The sequence below is a fragment of the Limanda limanda genome, chromosome 6, assembly GCF_963576545.1.
Source record: "Limanda limanda chromosome 6, fLimLim1.1, whole genome shotgun sequence".
Taxonomy (NCBI): Eukaryota; Metazoa; Chordata; class Actinopteri; order Pleuronectiformes; family Pleuronectidae; genus Limanda; species Limanda limanda.
This window is the reverse complement of record NC_083641.1, coordinates 2,049,187-2,070,883: the sequence shown is the minus strand read 5'-3', so window position 1 is coordinate 2,070,883 and position 21,697 is coordinate 2,049,187. Positions and strand designations below refer to the sequence as shown.

At 41.2% G+C, this 21,697-nt stretch overlaps 1 protein-coding gene across 1 annotated transcript in view; it reads right to left on the bottom strand.

Annotated features, from left to right (window-relative positions):
* The window catches only part of clcn2c (chloride channel 2c), a 148,307-nt gene that overhangs the window by 8,626 nt on the left and 117,984 nt on the right, over window positions 1-21,697 (bottom strand). Inside the window, exons 16-22 of the mRNA XM_061073190.1 lie at window positions 19,331-19,464; window positions 18,273-18,463; window positions 15,834-15,945; window positions 14,141-14,211; window positions 13,589-13,645; window positions 2,213-2,251; window positions 859-963 (exon numbers count right to left, since the gene is read on the bottom strand). Of these exons, the coding sequence (XP_060929173.1) occupies window positions 859-963; window positions 2,213-2,251; window positions 13,589-13,645; window positions 14,141-14,211; window positions 15,834-15,945; window positions 18,273-18,463; window positions 19,331-19,464 (709 nt within the window). The remainder of the gene's footprint in view (window positions 1-858; window positions 964-2,212; window positions 2,252-13,588; window positions 13,646-14,140; window positions 14,212-15,833; window positions 15,946-18,272; window positions 18,464-19,330; window positions 19,465-21,697) is intronic.

The following is a 21,697-nucleotide window of genomic DNA, read 5'->3' as shown; positions in this document are numbered from 1 at the left end:
ATGCTAAGCCTGCGACTCGATGAATGTAGTAGTGGAATAAAACTGATTCTTTATCGGCCATATAATTATAATGAAGTGTCGATGATTGCTCAATGACGCACAGCCGATGCATGATGTAACAGATGCACCTTTTGTCACGTTACCAATCAAGCTGGCTGAGTCATATCGAACCAATATAGTTATTGGACTGGTACATCTGTAGTTTAACGGATAAATGGGTTATGCAAATAAACTTCTTATTCCAGCAGTTAGTTTATATGTTTTCTCTGATCCTTTTCAATGCACTTTAGAAAACACCATAACTTAAAATAACTTTATCTCTGACTTTAGGTGCATCATTGTGGTCAAATAAATCCTCTTTATTCAGGATAATGATCTGCTTTCAATCATTTTGTAATTACACATTAAGCAAACAAAACCATCTAGAACTATGGCTATCAATACCTTTCAGTTCACAACGTTTTGTGAAAGTTTACTCCCACTCAACTTTTCTGTCTTTTATTAAATCCTAGAATTTTAGTATCTAACAGTGGGTTGATGGTGTGGTCAAACTTCATTCTACTGTTTTATCAGTATGATCTGTTTCATTTTACTATTTTAAATCATATTCTGTGTGTCTTTACCTTTTTTGTCTTGTGTTTCTTATGTATCTTACTATCTGCCTATTTCTGACTTAATGTAAATTATTTTGAACTGCCTTGGCGTTTGGCCTTGAGAGGTAGTGCTGATGCACATGATCCCATAATTGAAGGTGTTATACAACAGGAATCACAATCTATCAAAATCAGAGTCATGAGGGACACACACCCACACCCACACCCACACACACAGAACATTTGTATGTATATACAGTCATACCTTATGCAGCGACGTACGCTCCACCAGCTGGAATGGGGCGGGGTCGATTTTGCAGTTGTTGAAGTTGACCTGCTCATCAAGCTGCTGCTCCTCCCACTCTGCAATCTGAATGACACAGAGGAATAAAGGAAAGGGTGGTGAAAATAAAACATCACTATACGTTTAATAACAAAAGAAGGAACACAAGAGCAGTCACCTTCAACAGGCACTGAAGTGTTGATTAATTCATACAACATCTGATCTGAGATGAAACTGACATAAATTTCATCTTTAATAAGATGTTGACTGACAGTTTTACAACTTGGCTTGTTCAGCCAAACATTCACTTCTCTGACTAACTATAAACTGAGTGACAGATTGTGTGGCAGTTGTTAACAGACAACGTCTATATGTCTGGTGTCAGGCGTCAAATAATCCCAAACCACCTCCCAACAAATCACCTCCCTCTGATAGACAATCAATGGACCGGACATTACACTGAATGACTCTATAAATCACATGGGACCTACAACATGAAGAACTGTGAGGAAGGTGAATGGCGAACCAGAGAGGGAGACGTAGTGAGACGCGAGGACACGCTAGACATACTGCCTGAGAGGTGAATGATGAGTGATACTGGGAGAAAAAAGAGGGGATGGAGGTGGACAATGTGAGGAATGTGCGGCTGACAGAGAGGAAATGAGAGGTGCTGTTGATGGATGTATTATGAATGATGTCATATCCAAAAATATAAGACTCCAGGGTAATCTCCCTTTCTTGGGCTATTGAGGAATCCGAAAGGCAGGGAGTGTCAGAGCGTGTGGAGGCTGAGGTACAAGTGAAACAAATCTGACGGTTTTGAAGATGGATACCAAGTATCCAATGTGCTTGATAACAGTTATAGAAAATAGGTTTAGTCATATTCTATCTTTTTCTAAGGCCTTTACACAGCGGAGGACAAATAAACACAATCTTGTTTCAGGCAATCTGGCATCACAACTATTCATAGTGACAGTCATGCATTTTTGTTTTCACACTTTTTCCCAATAAAAACTTTAAAAAGATTGGTTGATGTTCTCCTCTTCTTCACTCAACCAAAGAAGATGACTTTTCATTTTTATATATAAAAAAATAATTTCACCACATCATAAGGGGTCTGAAGCCTATATATTAATCCACATCCAAATTTAGACCCCAACAAAAGTGGTGCCAACATATTCTTCTTCTTCTTGGCAAACAGAAGTCAAACATCATGGCAAATCAAATCAACATTTCTTCGAAACCTTCATTACTGTACCTCACAAGCTTGTAAATGGAAAACATACATTTTTTCTTCATGATTCACCAACACATTCATTAGGACCGTCCATCTTACCTCTCTAATGGTCATGTCGTCCTCCATATCTCCATCATCCTGCACAGTGAGGAATGGGAGATTAGTCAGTACAGAAAACACAAAGTACAAAACACAAATACATGAGCGGTGATGAAATAGAACAATGTTGTCCAGTTTATCATCTGGATAAACATTGACTGTACTTTTCAGCTGTGGTAAAAGGACACAATGAAAAGACATTATTACCCATGCATCACATCATAAGCGTTCTACGGTGCCACAGTGTTGAGACTGATGGACTGAAATGGAATGAGTGACTAAAAGCGCGACTACAGTACATTTAATGAGTGCGGGGGATGTGATGTATGAGATGTCAGAACAGCTGATCATTATAATCACGGATCCGCCACGTGATAACTGACAAGCTGACAAGATCTTACATGCTGGAGTCAAACTACCAACCCTGTTCTTTACTCAGAGGCAAAGAGAACACTGCAGATGTCCTGGAAATGTACAATACAAACAAGTGTGTGAGAACGTCCCCACGGCATGTGTATGCAACCCTTTATAAGCGAGATGGGCTGTGAAATATTATTTTAAAGTGTTTGGTCATGTGGCTTAGTACAGGTATTTATCTTCTCAGGAATGATGCACATCTGCATGCGAGTATTAGAGAGACACAGACAGATAGAGAGGCAGAGTGTTCGTGTGACCCAGGGGCAGATGGGAGCCCTGAGCTCATTTATCCTTATCGCTGTGGAGGCTGACTTGTCGGTAACCCTAGAAACTGTTGCCGAAGGGAAGGAAAGAGGTGGCCTACAATAGCATTAAGCAGAAAGAGGCCAGTAGTGCCTGGAGTTGACGAGACAAATTAAACAGGTGTATGCAAATCGCACACATGCACACACACACGGCACTTTATCACTGCTGTCTCAGTGATCATTCTGCTTATCACACAACATAAGGGCACTCTTAATGTCACCAAAAGTCACTGTTGTTCCAGGGTCAAAATGTAAATTAAAGAAAGATGGTAAGATCAAATCACTGTATGTTCTGCTAGCGGAAGGAGGTGTTTTTTCTAACACGGAGACAGAGAAAAGGAGAGAGGGGGAAGAGAGAGAAAGAGAGGAAAAGAGAGGGCGAGGGAGATGGAGAGGTGGGGAAAGAGAGAGAGAGAGAGAGTGTTTAAAATAGTTGCTTTCAGAGAGATTAGCTACTCTATTAAGTGAACAAATCTCTGCTTCTGGATACATGGGTGAGGTAGAAATGTGTGCGTGTGCGTGTGCGCAGGCATGTGTGTGAATGTGTGTGCACTGAGTAAAGTTTGTGAGTCTGAATGTGACTGACAGTGAAATCAGAGGAACTGTGTGGGCATATTCAAATGAGATTTGAATCAGAGGCAAGTGTGTGTGTGGGTGAAGAGTGCTGACAATAGGCTGATGAAGCTGTAATGCTTGCTGTGCTGTTTCTGTGACCAGACGAAGATTAGAAAGGTCTGCTTCCCTTCCTTTACTTTCCCTCCTTCCTCTCGCAGTGATCCATCTTTACTTCCATCCGGTGACCAGATCATCCAATCAGTGGCAACCCTCCAAGACTGGGTCAGCAGGGAACAATCTACCACACCGCCGCATCACACACACAAACTGTAGGACTGTGAGGTCAGCTAAAGCTATTCTGAAGAGTATTAATGTGGATGTTTGGATAAAGATGAGCCTCCTCTCTGGGACAGTGTCCTCTTTATTCTGGCTACAGTAGATTCACTTCCATTGTGTTAGTAGATTGAAGGGCTGATGGTGAGGACTTTTTTATACACTTTCAATTTCTGCTGAAGGGAAGGCTCAGCATACTTTCTTCTATTCTAAATCTAAAATCTGCCTCTGGTCAGTTCACAGGGTCAGTTCGTCCAGGATTACAGAATATACTACACCACAGTTTTTCTGGGAGACAGAGAGTTTCAGCTGTATGCAGGCTTTGAAGTGTGCTCTTCTTTAGATTCTGCAGCTGTTCCAACACAATGGAAGTGATTTGAACTTAATCAGCAAAGTTAGACTGCTTCATGCACAGCATTCAAAACAATGTCTCCGTAAGTGCTGACAAAGTAATGCAGAAAAATCAACAACAAAAAAGTAGATCAGAGAGCTCTGAGAGGCTTGACTGAGTGTTGCAAAAATATTCCTTGTTCTGTGTGAAAAATTGCTTTTTTGGAAGAAAAGTGATGGTACCATGTGAAATGTAAGTGGGATTAAAGTTTTTTGTTTTTTCCTCTGAGGACCATGAAGGTCTATCCAAAATTTCATGGCAATCCATCCAAGATCCAAGATATTGCCATTATAAATAAGCTGATGTTGTCAATACAGGCAAAGTTAGAAAGTCATGAGGATACTGGGTCTGGTAACCACAATTATCTGTGCAAATTTGTGTTCACAGTCAGGAGACTTCAAAGTATTTTAATGCTTTGATGAGCACATACTAAATTACATTATTGACCAATCACGTTGCCTGCAGGTAAACGGTCTATGTGGGTCAACTTTGGAATTTATCTGCATTCGGGAGCAGATAGCTTTTAACAGAGATGCGCAATAATCTCGATCTAAAACCCTTGCTAAAAGTATCACTGTTTGTGTTGTGTGTGGGGAACGTTCGACTTCAGTGATAAAAGAGACTAATTGGACAGTAAGCACTGTGCGGTGAACAGAAGACTTGGCCCAGATTACCATTGTCTACACTAGATGCCCGAAATATTTGCCGTTGCCCTCAGAGGCTAATTCGTCATCAGACGATAGCCGAGAGGTCGTACTGCTGCAGGACCAGCTGTCTTTGACTAATATCTTTCAAGTAAATTTACAACCTCATGTAACATATCAGTATCAGCTGAATGTAAGAGAAAAAAATACATATTAATCTGTGATGGGATCCACATGAAATACTCTGCTTTAAAAATAAACAAAGAACACAGATTATCTAAAACACCACGGGAGTAGCGAGAGTAGTTAACATTGTTCAAGATCTTAATTCAGTACAATGCACATTGGAAGCAGTCTGTATTATTGTCTTAAGACTTTTCTGATAATAGCCCTGCTCTGTCTCTATCAGTATAACTTTCAGTGAGTAAAGATGCTCATTTTAGAGTCTGTTGTTGTCTAACTGCTGCCTTTACTACACATTACATGGTGCATCAGGGGAACATTGTAGCAACCATTAGTTATCACTTATGTGCAGGCAATGCTCTCTTTGCTTATGCTTTCACATTCCATTACTGGCCTGTCTGTGTATCTGATTGGATTGCAGAGAGTTAAACGCAATTGTGAAATAATAGCATTAATGACTTTTTTCAAACCACAGTGGTGTGTGCAAAAAACGATGCTGCGATGTGAAACATGTGAAATGGTGTGTAGTGTATCTTGATGAAAATGATGTGGTATTGTAATATGGGGTGTGCTGCTGGAATCACCGACTACACATGAGAGTATCTGAGTGACAAAGCTTTTCTTAATATCGTGAATCTTTGCATCGACACTCTGAAAGCTGCAGTGACTTCCTCACCCCGAAAGAATCAGACGTGAGGCATCAAATCCTTTCCAGCTCAAACAAATTAGAGACAGCATGTCAAACTCATCTTCTCTGTACAAGTTCACTCTCTCCTGAGTATCTCTTCTGTGTTGTCTGAAAATATTCAAGTAAAGGAGAAATCCAGTCCTCTAAATATTATTGCTTTCAGATACCTGAAAGACAATTTGAATGGAGCCACTGTCCGTGACGTTTTAAATAATCACTGCCTTCTATTATAATTCTAAAAGAAAATCACCTTTCTGTATGATTTAAAAAAAAAAAAAAAAAAAGAGTATAGTCTACTGTTATTATTTGAATGTGGACTGTTTCAGTGATGGATCCTCACAACACTGATTGCCCAATTTATTATTTAATCTAAATGGGCCACATGACTACTCTAACTATAAGTTACAAGGTGTAAACATCTAGCAACAACTAATAGTTTGTGAGGTGCAACATGTTTCATTTTAGTGATGCAGAAAACTAATTAAGGACTTACATCACAACTGTCTAAGAAGGTACAAGCAGCCGTATAAACTTCCAATTTTATGGTGACAAAACCAGCATATGTGTTATTCCTGCTCTGAACAATATAAAGACAGCCTTTTCTGTGGTGGGGGACATTTTGCAACAAAGGACTCAGGCTGGAGTCAGACCTTAATGGTTGTGGTAGGACTCAGCCTTGCTATGTGGTACATGCTGTACCAATGTGAGCCACCGGGACAACCTGACATTAGCATTCATAACAGAATGTCAATAAATGTAGTGCACCTGGATGCCAAAAACACTGAAATGTGTGTAATTGGCCTCAGCAGTTTGGCTCCAGATGTAACAACGACTCAGCTCATTATCTCCCTGGCCCATCTATAATTGTGAAATTCTGCAGTTATTTTTCATGATAATGTGGGATAAACCAGTCAGACCCAGGGTGGGATCCTGTTTCCTTTAGCTTGGCCAAATTGCTAATGTCAAACCCTTCGTCTCTAGCTATTCCTGCTTTCCTTCACATTATTTTTACCATTCTTCACCAGAGCTGTAATAGGCTCTTAGATGTGCTGATCTCACAGTAAACGTATCCATCAATATCTTTTGACTTATTTCTCAATATGTATATAATAAAAGACTTAACCAGTCTGTTGTTTGTGTCCCTGGGTTTTGAGGGGGAAACTAATGCAGTGAAGTATGAACAGCCAAACAGTTCGCCTGAATTAAGTTAGGGAAACTAGAAAGAGTGTTCATTACACACAAACAAACAAAACATTGTTAATGCCACAAGTAAAGAGGGCACAAATGCCACAGCTCGTCTGTTCTCTCCTGCATCAAGCGACTGTATTTTCATGTAAGTGCGTATGTATGACAAGAAAGATGCACACACATACTCCAAGAAACAAAGGAAAACTCCAGAAGAATAAGCCCACATCATAAATAAAGCATGGAGACAAGATACAAGAGGGAGGGAGAAAAAATAATGAGGAAAACAGTGAGGAGAGACTGAGAGGCTGGGCTGCATTATTTCTCTCAAACCGACTGATGTCATTTACCCTGCATCAATATTTCACAGCCTAGATGGAAGGATGGGTGGGGAGGGGAGGAAAGGAGAGATGACAGAGATACAAAAAAGAGGGCGGAGGTTTAAAGAAGTGTTAAAGATGGACGAAGAGCGTGTAGCCGAGCTGCCGAGATTAAACTGGAACCAGGAACAAAAATACTGGGAGAGTGCAGCTGAAAGAAGAGGAAGGAGGGAAAGCAATAACTTGATTTCTCTTCCGCTGTGGGGAAGTGTGAAGTCTTGGGATAAAAAAAAAAGATGGATTTGTTTGTACGTATTCCTGCTCAGGCCCAAAGAGCCTCAAAGGACTCAGAGCAACAGTATAATCAGGATTCCTCGCTGCCTCGTGCAAGAGAAAACAGGTCCACTGGCTCATAGCACTGTAAATGCGCGCGCTTGCTAATAACACACCATCTGTCTCAGCACTGACCATATCATTTGCCCCTGTACACTTAAGAAATCACTGGAATATATCTTAATATTTATCTTAGGAACTAAAAGGTTTCCTAAAACCAAGTGTGCAGGTTGGTTTCAGATGTGGACATAAAGTCACAAAAAATATGTACATTTGTGCTGTTTACAAAATTTGTATCACTCTATAAAATAACTTATCATAAATTGGAATTTGAATGTTATTCTGATCATTTCAAATCGTCACCACCAAAAAATTCAATTTCTGCAACTCAAAATGCTTCTCAATATCTTGTGTGGCCCCCATGTGCTTGTATGCATGCTTGACAACGTTGCAGCATGCTCCTAATGAGACAACGGATGGTGTCTTGTGGGATGTCCTCCCAGATCTGTCTAAGGGCATCAGTGAGCTCCTGTAAAGTCTGAGGAGCAACCTGGCGGCGTCTGATGGACCGAAACATAATGTCCCAGAGGTGTTTTATCGGGTTTAGGTCAGGTGATCGTGAGGGCCATTCAATTGCATCAATTTCTTCATCCTCCAGGTACTGCCTGCATACCCTTGCCACATGAGGCCGGGCATTATCGTGCATCAGGAGGAACCCAGGACCTACTGCACCAGCGTAGGGTCTGACCATGGGTTCAAGGATTTCATCCCGATACCTAATGGCAGTAAGACTGCTGTTCTCTAGCCTGTAGAGGTCTGTGCGTCCCTCCATGGATATGCCTCCCCAGACCATCACTGACCCACCACCAAACCGGTCATGCTGACTGATGTTGCAGGCAGCATAGCGTTCTCCTTGGCTTCTCCAGACCCTTTCACGTCTATCACAGGTGCTCAGGGTGAACCTGCTCTCATCTGTGAAAAGCACAGGGCACCAGTGGCGGACATGCCAATTCTGGTGTTCTATAGCAAAAGCCAATCGAGCTCCATGGTGCTGGGCAGTGAGCACAGGGCACACTACAGGACGTCGCGCCCTGAGGCCACCCTCATGAAGTCTGTTTCTGACTGTTTGGGCAGAGACATTCACACCAGTGGCCTGCTGGAGGTCATTCTGTAGGGCTCGGGCAGTACTCAACCTGTTCCTCCTTGCACAAAGCAGCAGATATCGGTCCTGCTGATGGGTTGAGGACCTTCTACGGCCCTGTCCAGCTCTCCTAGAGTAACTGTCTGTCTCCTGGAATCTCCTCTATGAGATTATGCTGGGAGACACATCAAATCTCCTTGCAACGGCACGCACGGATGTGCCATCCTGGAGGAGTCGGACAATCTGTGCAACTTCTGTAGGGTTAAGAAATGGCCTCATGCTCCCAGTAGAGATAATGACTCTAGCTAAAGCCAACACTAATGGAAAACAATTCGAAGTGATCAAGAGGGAGAAACTTGAAATGGCCTCCACATGCAAAACCACTCCTATTTTGGGGGTCGTCTCATTGTTGCCCCTCTAGTGCACCTGTTGTTAATTCCATCAACACCAAAGCATCTGAAACTGATTAACAACCCCCTCTGCTACTTAACTGACCAGATAATTATCAAAAAAGTGCAATTGAATTCATGCCATACCCTGATAAAAAAGTGTTCCTTTAATTTTTTTGAGCAGTGTACTAAGATCAGGTAATTTCAACATCCCCTAACATTCAGATGTAATGAAAGAAAACTATTTGATAAATCTGAAGAAAAAGATGGATGGAGATTCCACATCTGACCATACAAAAGAGTGGGCTTTCACCAATTTTCTTCAGTCTAGTCTGAAGAGGTTTATTTTGATTGCTGTCTGATAGAAGCTTATTATCCCTGTTGCAACTCACTTAGGATAGACTATGAAACAGCAGTGCTTGGACACAGTGTTGTTCTACCACCCAACATTATCATGTCCAAATCAGACAGTTCAATAAATAAAATAACTAGAAATACCATGATCTTTATAAACTTTTGGTGCCTTAAAGACATTAGGATCACCGAGCAGCACTTCTGTAAAAATGGGAAACCAGCACACTTTTTAAATCTCTTTAATTACTACAGTTCAAGATATGTTTTTTCTTATTCACCTTGAATTTAAGTTCCTCCAGAGTATTAGCCACAAAACTAAACTCAAGCACTGTAGTGTAATGATGTGAAATAAAGGCCTCAGGGTTCAGAGAATGCTACAAAGAGAAAGAATCACTTCCTGCTTGCCTCCTTCGTCTGTCTACTGCTTTGTAATTGTAAAGCATGGATTGCATTAAGGTCATAGGTGTAATACAGCTGAAGCTCAATAGAACAACGCTCATCCACCTAAATCATCACTGAAGCTCATGCAAGAGCATCAACGAAACAGTCAAAGACATTTAAGGTGTACTTATTGATTGTTTATGTCAATTCATGCATTTCATGATATTTAATAAAACTTTCCTGAAGTTGAAAGTGTTGCTGGTAGATGCCATTAGCCCATGGGTGTGTGATTTTTCGCTTTATAAGTAACAGATGAAAAGGCACCAAAACATCCTTTCATTCATCATTCACTTTTCTGATGGTTTATTTATGATGCATCTCCAAAGCCAGCCTGTTAAACTTGAACAGTCTATGCAGCAACCACAGGAGCAGGCAAGAAATAAAATCTAGCTTGGCTACGTTTTCACAGCTGAGCCAATTAAATGAGCTCAATAGATAGACGATAGATGATTCAATGAAAATAAATAATAGAAAAACTACACGCCATGTTATTACAATCTACATTCTACAGGGCGGCTGTGGCTGAGGGGTAGAGTGGTCGTCCTCCAACCTGAAGGTCGGCGGATCGATCCCCAGTCTGACCCATCTGCATGCCGAAGTGTCCTTGGGCAAGATGCTGAACCCTGAATAGCCCCCCATAGAATAACAAAGTGCTCTGATTAGATGCACTGTATGAATGTGTGTGTGAATGTAAAACTGTACTGTAAAGCGCTTTGAGTGGTCATCAAGACTAGAAAAGTGCTATATAAATACAAATATATACATGCAAGAACACGAATTCTCTGGCACTTAATCGCACTACGCCTCTGGTTAAGGAGCCAAAGAGCTATTGGGACTTTCTGTTGGGATATTTCACAGCTGGTCATTTCAGAAAACTGCCATATGGATGTTAAAAAAAGGAAGCTGGATATGGTGCTAATGCTGAAAAACCTTTTAGAACCATAGGACAAATTTGATGGGAACAATGCCTGATCTGAGAACATAATGTTGCTAGTGTTTTCCCTTACGAACAAGATTAAGTACACCATTGGTTTGTATGCAGGCCCTGAAGCAGTAGATGAAGAATGATCTGACACAGCTCTGTACTTGTGAATGATTGAAAATGTGTACAGATTTCAATAACCATCACTGACGTGTGAAACTAATGGAGCCCTTTAAGTGCCCCAAGTCTAAATCATTAATTGTGCTAATAGAGTTACACTGACACAATAATGACTGAGAATCTGAAAGAAGAGGAGTGTGGTCATGTATTATGTATATATATTCAAGTGATGTTGGGGACAAACATTTCCATTATGTTCTGTGGTAACATATGAAACAAGCATCATGGTAGAAATTAAACTACTGAGGGTAACACTTTACACCGGGCTTTTTGAGATAGCTGTCTTTTAATCACCTGGCTCATGGTTTTTGTCTGTTGTAACCATTTTCTCAGCTGGAAACTACTGTGATGTATGCAACTGTCAGTCAATAAGTTCAAGGAAATGGAGCCTCCATGAAAAACACCTAATTTGCTGCCTGTCAATGTTTGTTCTGACTGATTTCCAAACAAAATTTAGATGTGCAAGGAATTATAATTCCTTTCAAGTCAGTAGAAAGGTGCGAGTGGTTTAGGGAAAAGCTACTTAACTAGGAAGTCTGCTCCAGCACTCTGATAGTAACGAGTGAGTAGGAAAGGTTACTTTAAGTTTGTTCACATCAGTATTAAGTGAAACGCTGCTCCCTTGACTTTGTGAAACGATAGGTTTAGGGACTTAAATTAATTACAATTTTCATTGTAGTTTATTTTTCCTTAGAAAACGGAAAAAAAGATCGTTAACATATAACTACGGCGTTCTTTTAAACTACGAAATCAGAGTTTTGACTCAAACAATAATAAATTAAAATTGTGAGATAAATAAAACATGTATCCTTGTATTAAGGTTCTATGGATCCCACTGAAGTCCTGTATAGTGTTTTGCAGCATACACTTGGTGCAATGTTTGGTAGGAGTAAACACTGACTGCAAAAACAAATCAGCATCCATATTCACAGTAATAATGCCTCTAACACACATTAATGCCCTCTCGGAAAAATGGCATAAAGTCTGGAGGGTTAAAACAGTAAATCAGAACACAGCTGTGGCAATGCTTATTAGCATTGACGTTAACAACAAAGGTGGTTAACATGCTCACCCCAGAGAAACTCTTTAAGCTGGGTGGTGGCTCCTAGTGAATGAAATGACATATTATGTGATGAGTGAAACAATTTCATTATTATCATTTGAAAACTGGTTTGATGTGAAAAGCTGGATTATAAATAAATCATTGCTGCTAATAAGCAACTTACTTCAAATGTGGGGACACATTTGATCTGAATGCTTGATTATGTAATGCTTAATAGTGTTTGATTTTCCAAAACAGATGTTGTCGGATCATTTGTCATGCAACACAGGATGATCTCGTATCGAGGAATCATTTGTCTCAATTCGTAATCAGACGCTCATTTCTATGATTGACATGCGTTGCTGCCGGAGCATAGGTGGTTGCTGGTAATTGGACAGCAGGCAACATCCCAGTTTGTGATGATGTTTTCCAATACCTCCCAGGACTTCTCATGCATCATCATTTCATCTGCACGGTTGCTGGATCTGTGTCGTTCAAATACCTGCCTGGTCCTAATGAAGAGATATGATCCTGATATTTAATGCTGCATGCACAGACAAACTCGCCCCGGGATGGTCCTGCCCCCTCCCTCCCCTGAACATTAAAGACGACGTGTAACACAGGGTTTTTCATCAATTACAAGAAATGCGATGGGACTTTGGGTCACTCCAGGAACAGGAAGGGCCCTGCTCTGGGAGGCAGTCATTGATAGGACGCCTCGGGTGTCACAGCAAATGATGGATAGCACAGCATGCTTGGTTGAACATCCTCGTCCTCGTAGACCACTTGGCCATAACTCAACCACATTTGAACTGTACTGTGAGAGTAGGTGGTTACAACCTGTTCAGACTGCTTCCCCGATGCAGATCACAGGTTGGAGAAAAGCTAAATTTGATAGGACTTCAGGAAGCTCATTTGGAGAATTAAAATAACCAAATGAAATTCACAAACAGCTCTCAAAAAATAATTGTAAGATAAAATGTCAAAGCGCTGCGTAACAGAGGACATTCAAAGTGTCAGGGTCAAAATAAATGTTTATGGAGACCCAATGTATTTAAATGGGAATATATTATAGATTATAAAATAAATTATATTAAATACATAAAGAAATAAAAGTGTCACAATGAAGTTGCAAAACAACAAAGTAAATTATTAAAAAATGTCTGATTATTGTAATAGGCACATATGTATTTTATACTTTAAAAGTTTATGGAATCATTTTATGCATTTAAGGTGATCAAGTGGTCTCTTCAACCTTACCGACCATAGGGACCAATGGAAACTGATTAAGCTGGATGGATCCTAGGCTTAGTCAATGTCATGATAAACTAGAGGCATGAAAGGTCAGTGGGCGGGTTTACAAGTTGGACGAGGATGAGGATGTTCAACACTTTTTGGCACAATGGCATGGTTGAGCTTTGGCTGAACCCGGACATCGGCATTTGGGATTAGCCCTGGAATGGAATGGCGGGGTGACAATCAGTTGATTGGCTGATGAACCTGTTGCCTGGCGGTTTTCAGGCATTTGGGCAGCCCTGATCGGTGGCTCTTACCACGACGGATATCCTGACTCGTTTGGGCATCTTCCTGAGCTCAGGAGACGCGGGGCTCTCCATGTTGTTGTTTTTCTTCCAGATGATCAGAAATAAGCACATGACGTTAACAACAACCTCATTGTCTTTTTGACTTAGCAAAAAGAAAATGCTTTTTCTTGCAGCTCCGATTCACTGCAATGCTGGGAAAAAAATAAACTGATGCCTTAGTTGTATTAAACCAATCTTAGGCAGGATGGTGGAGGAGAGTTGTCTTTAAAGCCTAGCAGGATACAAGACTGAGACAAAGTAAGAAAGGATTTATGTTGAGGCTGAGATACTGTGAGAGTGTGTGCGAGAGAGTGTGTGTGTGTGTGTGTGTGTGGGAGGTGCTGTACTGTGTAGCGTGAAGGACTGTATGTGAGAGATAGCATAGGACTTTGTGAGTGTACAGAAAGTGTGAAAGACAGAATGTGAGCCACAATGGAGTGTATGTATGTGTGTGTGTGTGAGCGTGTGTGGTTGTGTAACATTGACATTGTTATTGGGTGTATTCGAGGACATGACTCTCACCTCCAGGGCCTCTGTGTCTGGACTGGCACAAAACAGGTTCTTCAAAGCAATGCCCGAGTTATCCTGTGAATCTGAAAGTGAGACAGATACATATTGCAACCATCAGACTTCCCTCGTCGCCATCCGTGACTGTATATGAAGATGACATGAAAACTCCCTTAAAGTGAAGTCAAACATTTTAATCTCTCCCTGGTGGCTGGCTGCAGTAAAGGTCAATACCTCCTCCTCAATGTTAGCATATGGGAATTGAAGAATACATTCTTCCAGGAGATGGTTTCTATCATTACAAGTTGTTTTTTCACACTGCTTGTTCAAGTGCTAATTCTTGACTGAAAATGGTGTCATTGGGATTGGTTTAAAAAGAGGGTAAGACGTCATGATTGACAGCTGAGTTTGACTTGTGATAGGTTAGATTGCTAGCCTGACATTGTCATACTCATTATTCTAGTCAGAATATGAGTCTAAGACCGCTCCATTGGGCTGTGATTATGGGGCGTGTTTCAACAGAACCAGGAAACAAAATGCCTCTTCGCTCAATTGGATAGACCTACAACAAATCAGAGCAAGGTAGTATGTGACGTATGTCAAGCGACGCATAGTTGTTGGCAGTTGTCTGTTTCACGAGTTTTTTCACTCTCTAAATAAATCAATGGAAATGCTGCTAATGCCGCTCGTATATCCACCAGAGGCAAAGCCCCCAAGAAGCAGCTGGAGACCAGGGCTGCTCGTGAGAGCCCCGGCCGCCGGCGGTGTGAAGAAGCCCGCTACGGATCTCTCTCAGAGCCTCGCTACCGGCCCGGGACCGCGACCGGCCCGGGACCGGGACTCTGAGAGAGATCCGTCCCTACCAGAAATCCACGGAGCTGCTGATCCGCACGCTGCGCTGCAGAGCTCCGCTGTCATGGCTCTGCAGGAGCCAGCGAGGAATCGTTTTACACTTCCTTGTTGCTCCAACATTAACTACAACAGCGTCCCCCCCCCACACTCTCTTTTTATGTATATGACTGCTTGTGTGGCTGCAGCATCGGGGCCAGCTGATAAATTAAACTTTTTATGAATCCCGTAGGAGGATGGCAAAAACATCTGTTCGATCTACAAATGCCTTGATCACGTTCCTCTGTTCCTCTTTCAAAATGAATGCGCTGTCGATGTCTCTGAAACAGACTCGATGGCAGCATCGACACATCTCAGCTCTGCAGGCAGCGCTCTCTGGTGACGTGGTTGATTACGTCACTGTAGATCATCTGTCAATCATCGTATAAAGCCCGCCCTGACGATTTGATTGGTCCGATCAGCTCCTGATCGGCCATAGTTTCTCCCCAACGGAGCGACTCCAGACCGAACTTCCCGAACAACAAATGTTGTGGGCGGGGCTAAATTCGTCTGGCACCCAGGCTATTAGATTGCAGAAGTTCTCTACCAAATTAGAATGGTAGAGAATGAACTACAATGTAAAGTCTTACCCATACTAAAAAGACCTAAATAAACAGGTTTCTGAGTAGAATCATCAGTGAAAAACATCCGCGTCAGGGAGGTTTAACCCCAATAAATAAGAACCTATCAGTAGATTAACAAGCTAGCAGAGATTTTGTGCTCCAGATCGACCGCGTTTCCTGTCTTCACTACTTATTCTGTTTAGTTTTTGAAAACTGTCTTCGATGTGTGTGTTTTTTTGTGTGTTTGTGTTTCTTACTGGTTGGGATCTCAGTGGGTCGCTCAACCACAGACGCTCTCTTCAAAGCAGGTTTGAGGGGCTTCTGAGGTATTGGTTGTGTGGGACTGAAGGATGATTCCTCAGTAGAGATCTATTTGCATGCACACACACACACACAAGCACACATACACACACACACACACACACACAAGCACACATACACACACAAACACAAAGATGAGAAACAACTCTTAAAACTCCCAAATGGCAGTCCTGCTTTAAACATCAAATTCTTCATCTTACTGGGGACTCATTAGACAAATAGATGTTCTTCCACTGAGTGATGAGATGGAGGGAAATCAAAAGGAGGGAAGATAAAAAACACTAGGTAAAAGAAAAAGAACATAAAGAAAGAGGGGAAAAAAACTGCTGGAGTGACGGAGGCAGCTTCGGAGCAAAGTGTTCTCATGTTGGCCTTGATGTAACATTTCATGACTCTAATGACTTTCCATTCTGGCGTTACATTTCCAATGACCTAAAAAACATTTTCCTTGGTTACTTTAATAAATTTCTGAATTGGGAGAACATTTTAGTTTCAATCATAAAATGCTTCACAGATCAAATGCTTGCATGAAATTAGTCAGTGATATATTCAGCTGTAATTCTGTAAAGTCAGCCATTATTGAATGCAGAAATTTTCTTGATACACTAGGCTGGTATTTTTTCTCAATAATTGGACTCCAGCAAACTGGAGTATCTGTAATAATATTCTGACTTTTATTAATTAAATTCTCTGTTTTATCTTCTGCAAAGGGATTCTGAAATGAAAGATCAGCAGGGTTTGTTGTTTCCTTGTCTGCTTTGAAGGCGCAACAGAGATGAGTGAGACGATTGAAAAGCTTTAACACCGAACTCCATTTGCTTAAAGGACGGATGACATACTCACAAATATACAGTGTAGCTGCTCACATGCAAACCCTGAGTATTCTCCTGAAATTATTCAACAGGGCTGAATATTTCTGGAATTTTTTCCAGCCAGCCCCCATAGTAAAAACTTAACTTCCGAGTGAGCCAATGTGACAGTGTATCATAATATTGTCCAACGAGTTCATAGTGAGCACATTGATGACATTTCTAACATGCAACAGATGCAAAACTGACAAAAATGAAAAAAATTACTACAAATATATCAGTATCAAAAAGAGGAGCCATTCATATAGACGACACAGACAAAGATGTCTACTTGGTTACAGAGTGAGATTTGAAAGCTTTGGTTGATAAGAGCCAACTCATGTGCTGTAAACATAACCTAGTCATTACCCCGGCAGTATTTATCTGTACGTCCTGCCTCCTATATGCTCTACCCTGTCTCCACCCCTCACCTGAACCTGGAAATGCACGTATTGTTGTGAACGTATTTGACAAGACAATCTCCTGCTGTGTTCTTCATATTTGAAAGTCAAAGTCCAGAAAACTTCTGGACCCAATTGTCTGGACATTTTCCAGAGTCCATGTGTGAAAAGGGTTTATGTGATTCTGAGTAAATGTCGCAATTTAAACAAGCCCTCCTCTCTTTTAAACCATCCAATCATGAGGCTTTGTCTTTTAGGATTTTACCAATTAAAGCTTATCTTTAAGTGAACCAGGTACAGTGACTTACAGAAATAATTCAGAACCACCCCTTTTACAAATGTTATTGTTTTGTAGATTTAATTGTAAATTAATAAAAACATTTTTCTTCCCAGCAATTGAAATCACAATATCCCATTGTTAGTTACAAAATGTTTTAAATTATTTTGCAAATTTATTGAAAATTAAAAACTAAAACCTCTATTAAGGATTCAGTCTCTTGTGTTTAACACCTCGTGTGTCCCTTGTGTCGCTGCTAACTGTGGTCAGGTGCATCCAGTTTGCTTCAATCATCCTTGAAATGTGTCCAGAAGTTGATTGGAGTCAGAAGAAAAAGCAATCAAGTAGAGGTTGTCCCTGTAGACTTCTGCCATAAACAAAGCTGTAATTGCAGCCAAAGGTGCTTCAAAAAAAACTACAGAGTTAAAGGTCTGAGTAATTCTATATATGAGAGATTTCAAGTTTTGAGTTTTAAGACATTTTCAAATATTTCAGACAATATGTTTTCACTTAGTCAGTAAAGGTTATAGAGTTGGAATCAATGGGCAAATGACTCCATTTACAATTTTATAATAAACTGGTTATCTAGACAGATTCATTGATTGATCAAGAAAATGACTTAAAATAAAATTATTATAATTTGCAACCCAAATTTTTGATTGAAGCCACTTTTGACCAATTATTTTGACCAATTATTTCTGGGCTACCAAGCTTCGATCCAGTTTCTTTGTCACTGCATACTTATGAATTTAAAAGACTTGCAAATGTTCATGCAACATGTAAAGAGATAATGTTGCTCAAAATGTTGCCCCACCCACACCCCAACTGTCCAGCTGCAGTGACTCTGACCTGGAAGCGGACCTCCTGACTGACTCGTGGGCCGTCATCCTCGCTGCCTGGGTTTGAAATGACTGACAGGCGTTTCTTCTCGGCAGCAGCTCTCTCCCGGATGTACTCGAGCCGTCTGGCTCGACCGAGCTGCAGGGAGAGCAGCGACTGGAGCTGGGCGCGTTCAATGGAGCCCAGCAGGATCATGGACTCTGGGAGAGGAGACAAAGACAGAGGGGAGAAGTGAGAGGAAAGATAAGGCACAAAAATAGTAGGAGGCAGCAGAGGATGGGGGCAGTGGGAGGCAGGTTTGTAGAGAAGGAGGAGTGAGGAGAGGAAAGTAGCAAGAGCAGGAAATAGAAAAGAACCAAGAGGATGAGAAGACAGTGTAACAGTTTTAGGGGGAAGACGGAGCAGACTGCAGGAGATTCCAAACACATGTTGCAGCATTGCAGAGAGATCAGCCGAGTTACATAACAAGCTCAGGACGCAGTGAATGTGTGTTAACTTGTGTGTGTGTGTGTTTGTGCGCACGGGCGGGTGGGAGCGTTCTTACTTTAAGTAATTGCCGTTGTGACTGTACGTGCTGATTATGTATTTGTTAAATACCGCGGCTAATTGTTCCTGCACCATTGCATAATCGAGACACAGTTGGAATACCAAATATGCACCTCAATGCGGCGGCAGCGCAGCCTCATCAGCAAGCTGTGCTCAGGCAAGTTTGTCAATCAATCAATCAATCACTTTAAAGAGCACAACACCAAGGTCGCTGGGATTTGTTTTTGGCATAGAGGACTGGAAGAGACGCTCAATCCAGCAGCATCAGCAAAATCGGACACAGACGTCAATATGACATCAAACAATATTTTCAACTAAAATGTTTTACTTTTTCACTGTTCATTTAGAGTAGATAAGAATATAAGTGGTCAGTCAAGTAAAAGGTTACTCTGACTGACTCGAACATCTTCAAATATCTGACGTTAAAAACTACTTGATGGAGTTACTCACTCTACTGGGTGAAATTCTAGTTTGTAATGCTTCTGTGATTATATGAGCGTCTATTTGTGTTTGTGATTCACCTGCTGATTCCACCAGTGCCAGGGTCTTGAGTTGGCCGATCAACAGGACGTTGTGGAGGTCTCTGTAGCAGCAGTTGAGGGTGATGTACCGAACATCCCGCACCATAATGTCCTCCACACGGATATTATACTTCCTGCAAAAAGAAAATGAAGGGAGAGAAAAATACAAAAATACATGTGAGGAAGAGGAGGAAGATATGAGCAATTCTTTAACTGGTTAAGGGGCGCGCAGGGGTGGGCAAACTTTCTGACTCGCGGGCCACAATGGGTTCCAAAATTTGACAGAGGGGCCGGGCCAGGAACAGACAGATGGAGTGTTTTTGTGAACTAATATAAATGACATGGTAAAATCATTACATGAAAGGATTTGGCCTAGGTAGCAAAGTACTTATTTGCAAGGCCATTTAACAAAAACCCGCCTTCAGAGAATGGCTTGCTAGCCTTTGCTATTTCGAATGCCCCCCAAAAAACATGCCTTGGTAGATGACTCTTTAATCGCAGTTTGTCTGTGAAAAAAAATGTTGCTGAGACTGTAAATTAGTCGCCAACATTTGAGCTGCAGCCACCCGTTCTTGCGTAGACTGCTTGCTAGCGTAGTTAGCATGCTTCGTAGCAAAGTGACGGCTGATGTTGTACTCCATGAAAACTGCGACAGTTTCTCGGCATATCAGGCATACAGCCTTCGATTGGACATCAGTGAAAAAGTATTTTGTTGTCGACTCCGTGTTAAACACTCGGCACTCATTGTCCACTTTTCGTTTCCTTGATCCTCTCATTTTACAGAAGGGCTCACAGGGCAAAGGGAAAAAGTGAAGGAGATCATGTGCCCTTTCGAGCCCTATACATCACACTCCCGGGCAAATTTAATTTAGCTGACGCTTTTATCCAAAGCGACTTACAATAAGTGCATTCAACCCCGAGGGTTCAAACCCAGAACAACAAGAATCAAGAAAGTATGATTTCTTCAAAAATAAAGCAAAACTACAAAGTTCTTTAAGTACATGCCATTTAAGTGCTACAAAATTGTTAGTTTAAAAAAAAAAAAAAAAAAAATTTTTTAATTTAATTTTTTTTTATTTAATTTTTTTTATTATTTGGACAAGTTCGGCGGGCCGGATTAAAAAGGAAAGATATTCCACTAAGATTTAAAAATCGTTTTCCTGTAGTTTATTATGTACACAGCTGACTTCAAATGTTACATTGAATATAATGTCTTAGACAAACTTTTTCAGATGACCCGTCACACAGCTAAAGTCACTGAACTATAATTTTGCTGAGCAGAGAAACATACGAATATAAACTATATTGACCAGGCTGTTCTCCATTATACATGCTACTGACAGCACACGTCAACCGGATGTTAGCCACGGCATAACCATGTGTGTGGTGGGCGTAACTGGGTGACATTGTGCAAACAGATCTTGCCTCAGCAGAATCATACATCCTGGTACACCACTTATAAACATTCAGCTCCTTCTTCCTGCCTGAGTCTGCCAGAACCTGCAAACACAACAGCAGTTGCTTGACGATGTCTGTTGCCAAGGCCCGGGAGCCGTGCCAGAACACCGGCTCTGGCCAACAGCTCCTTGTTGCGGAGATAACTCAATACACTGACCTCTCTTGAAATGCAAAGTTAATCTGATGGACATCCTCCCGCAGCTCCACTTTAGCACAACAGAGCACAATGTTGGTCAAGCATCCCTGCTACACAAATGGCTGGTGTGCAGCAGCACGATTTGGAAACAGCAGTATTCTGGGCTGAAGGGCTTTCCTTATGTGTTGGTTGTGGGGAAACACTACAGAGGCGCTACCTACCAATACCATTGTAGTTTGCCCAAATTTCTCAAAATATAAAACACAAAACAGTAAAATGGGAAGCTCTTGCAAAATCCATAATTACGGCTTGATATTAAAGTTACCATAATGTCTGCATTTATATTTTCATGAAAGTCCACCTTGACGTCTGCATGCTTAAATTTGTTTGAAACAACTGGCTAATATGACACATGAGCTGTATGTTGAATGACATAACATTCCCAATTCTAGTATTTAAAAAGTGTGAGCATGAGGATTTCTGAAGCTGTCATTGCTTTCAAATATCCTGACTTCTTTCCACCTCATTATGCAAAGGGCATGATATCTCTATCATTAGCACAGGACGGTAAGTCAGGAGGCTCAAAATTGTCCATCCATCCATTATCTATTATCTTAATCTTTAAAGATCGTGGGAGAAGCTGGATCAAATCCCAGCAGGAGGAGGGGTACACACTGGACAGGTCCCAGTGCTAACACAGAGACAAACAACCATTCACATTTGCACCTACGGCCAATTTAGAGTCTCCAATAAACATAACTCCACTCTACATG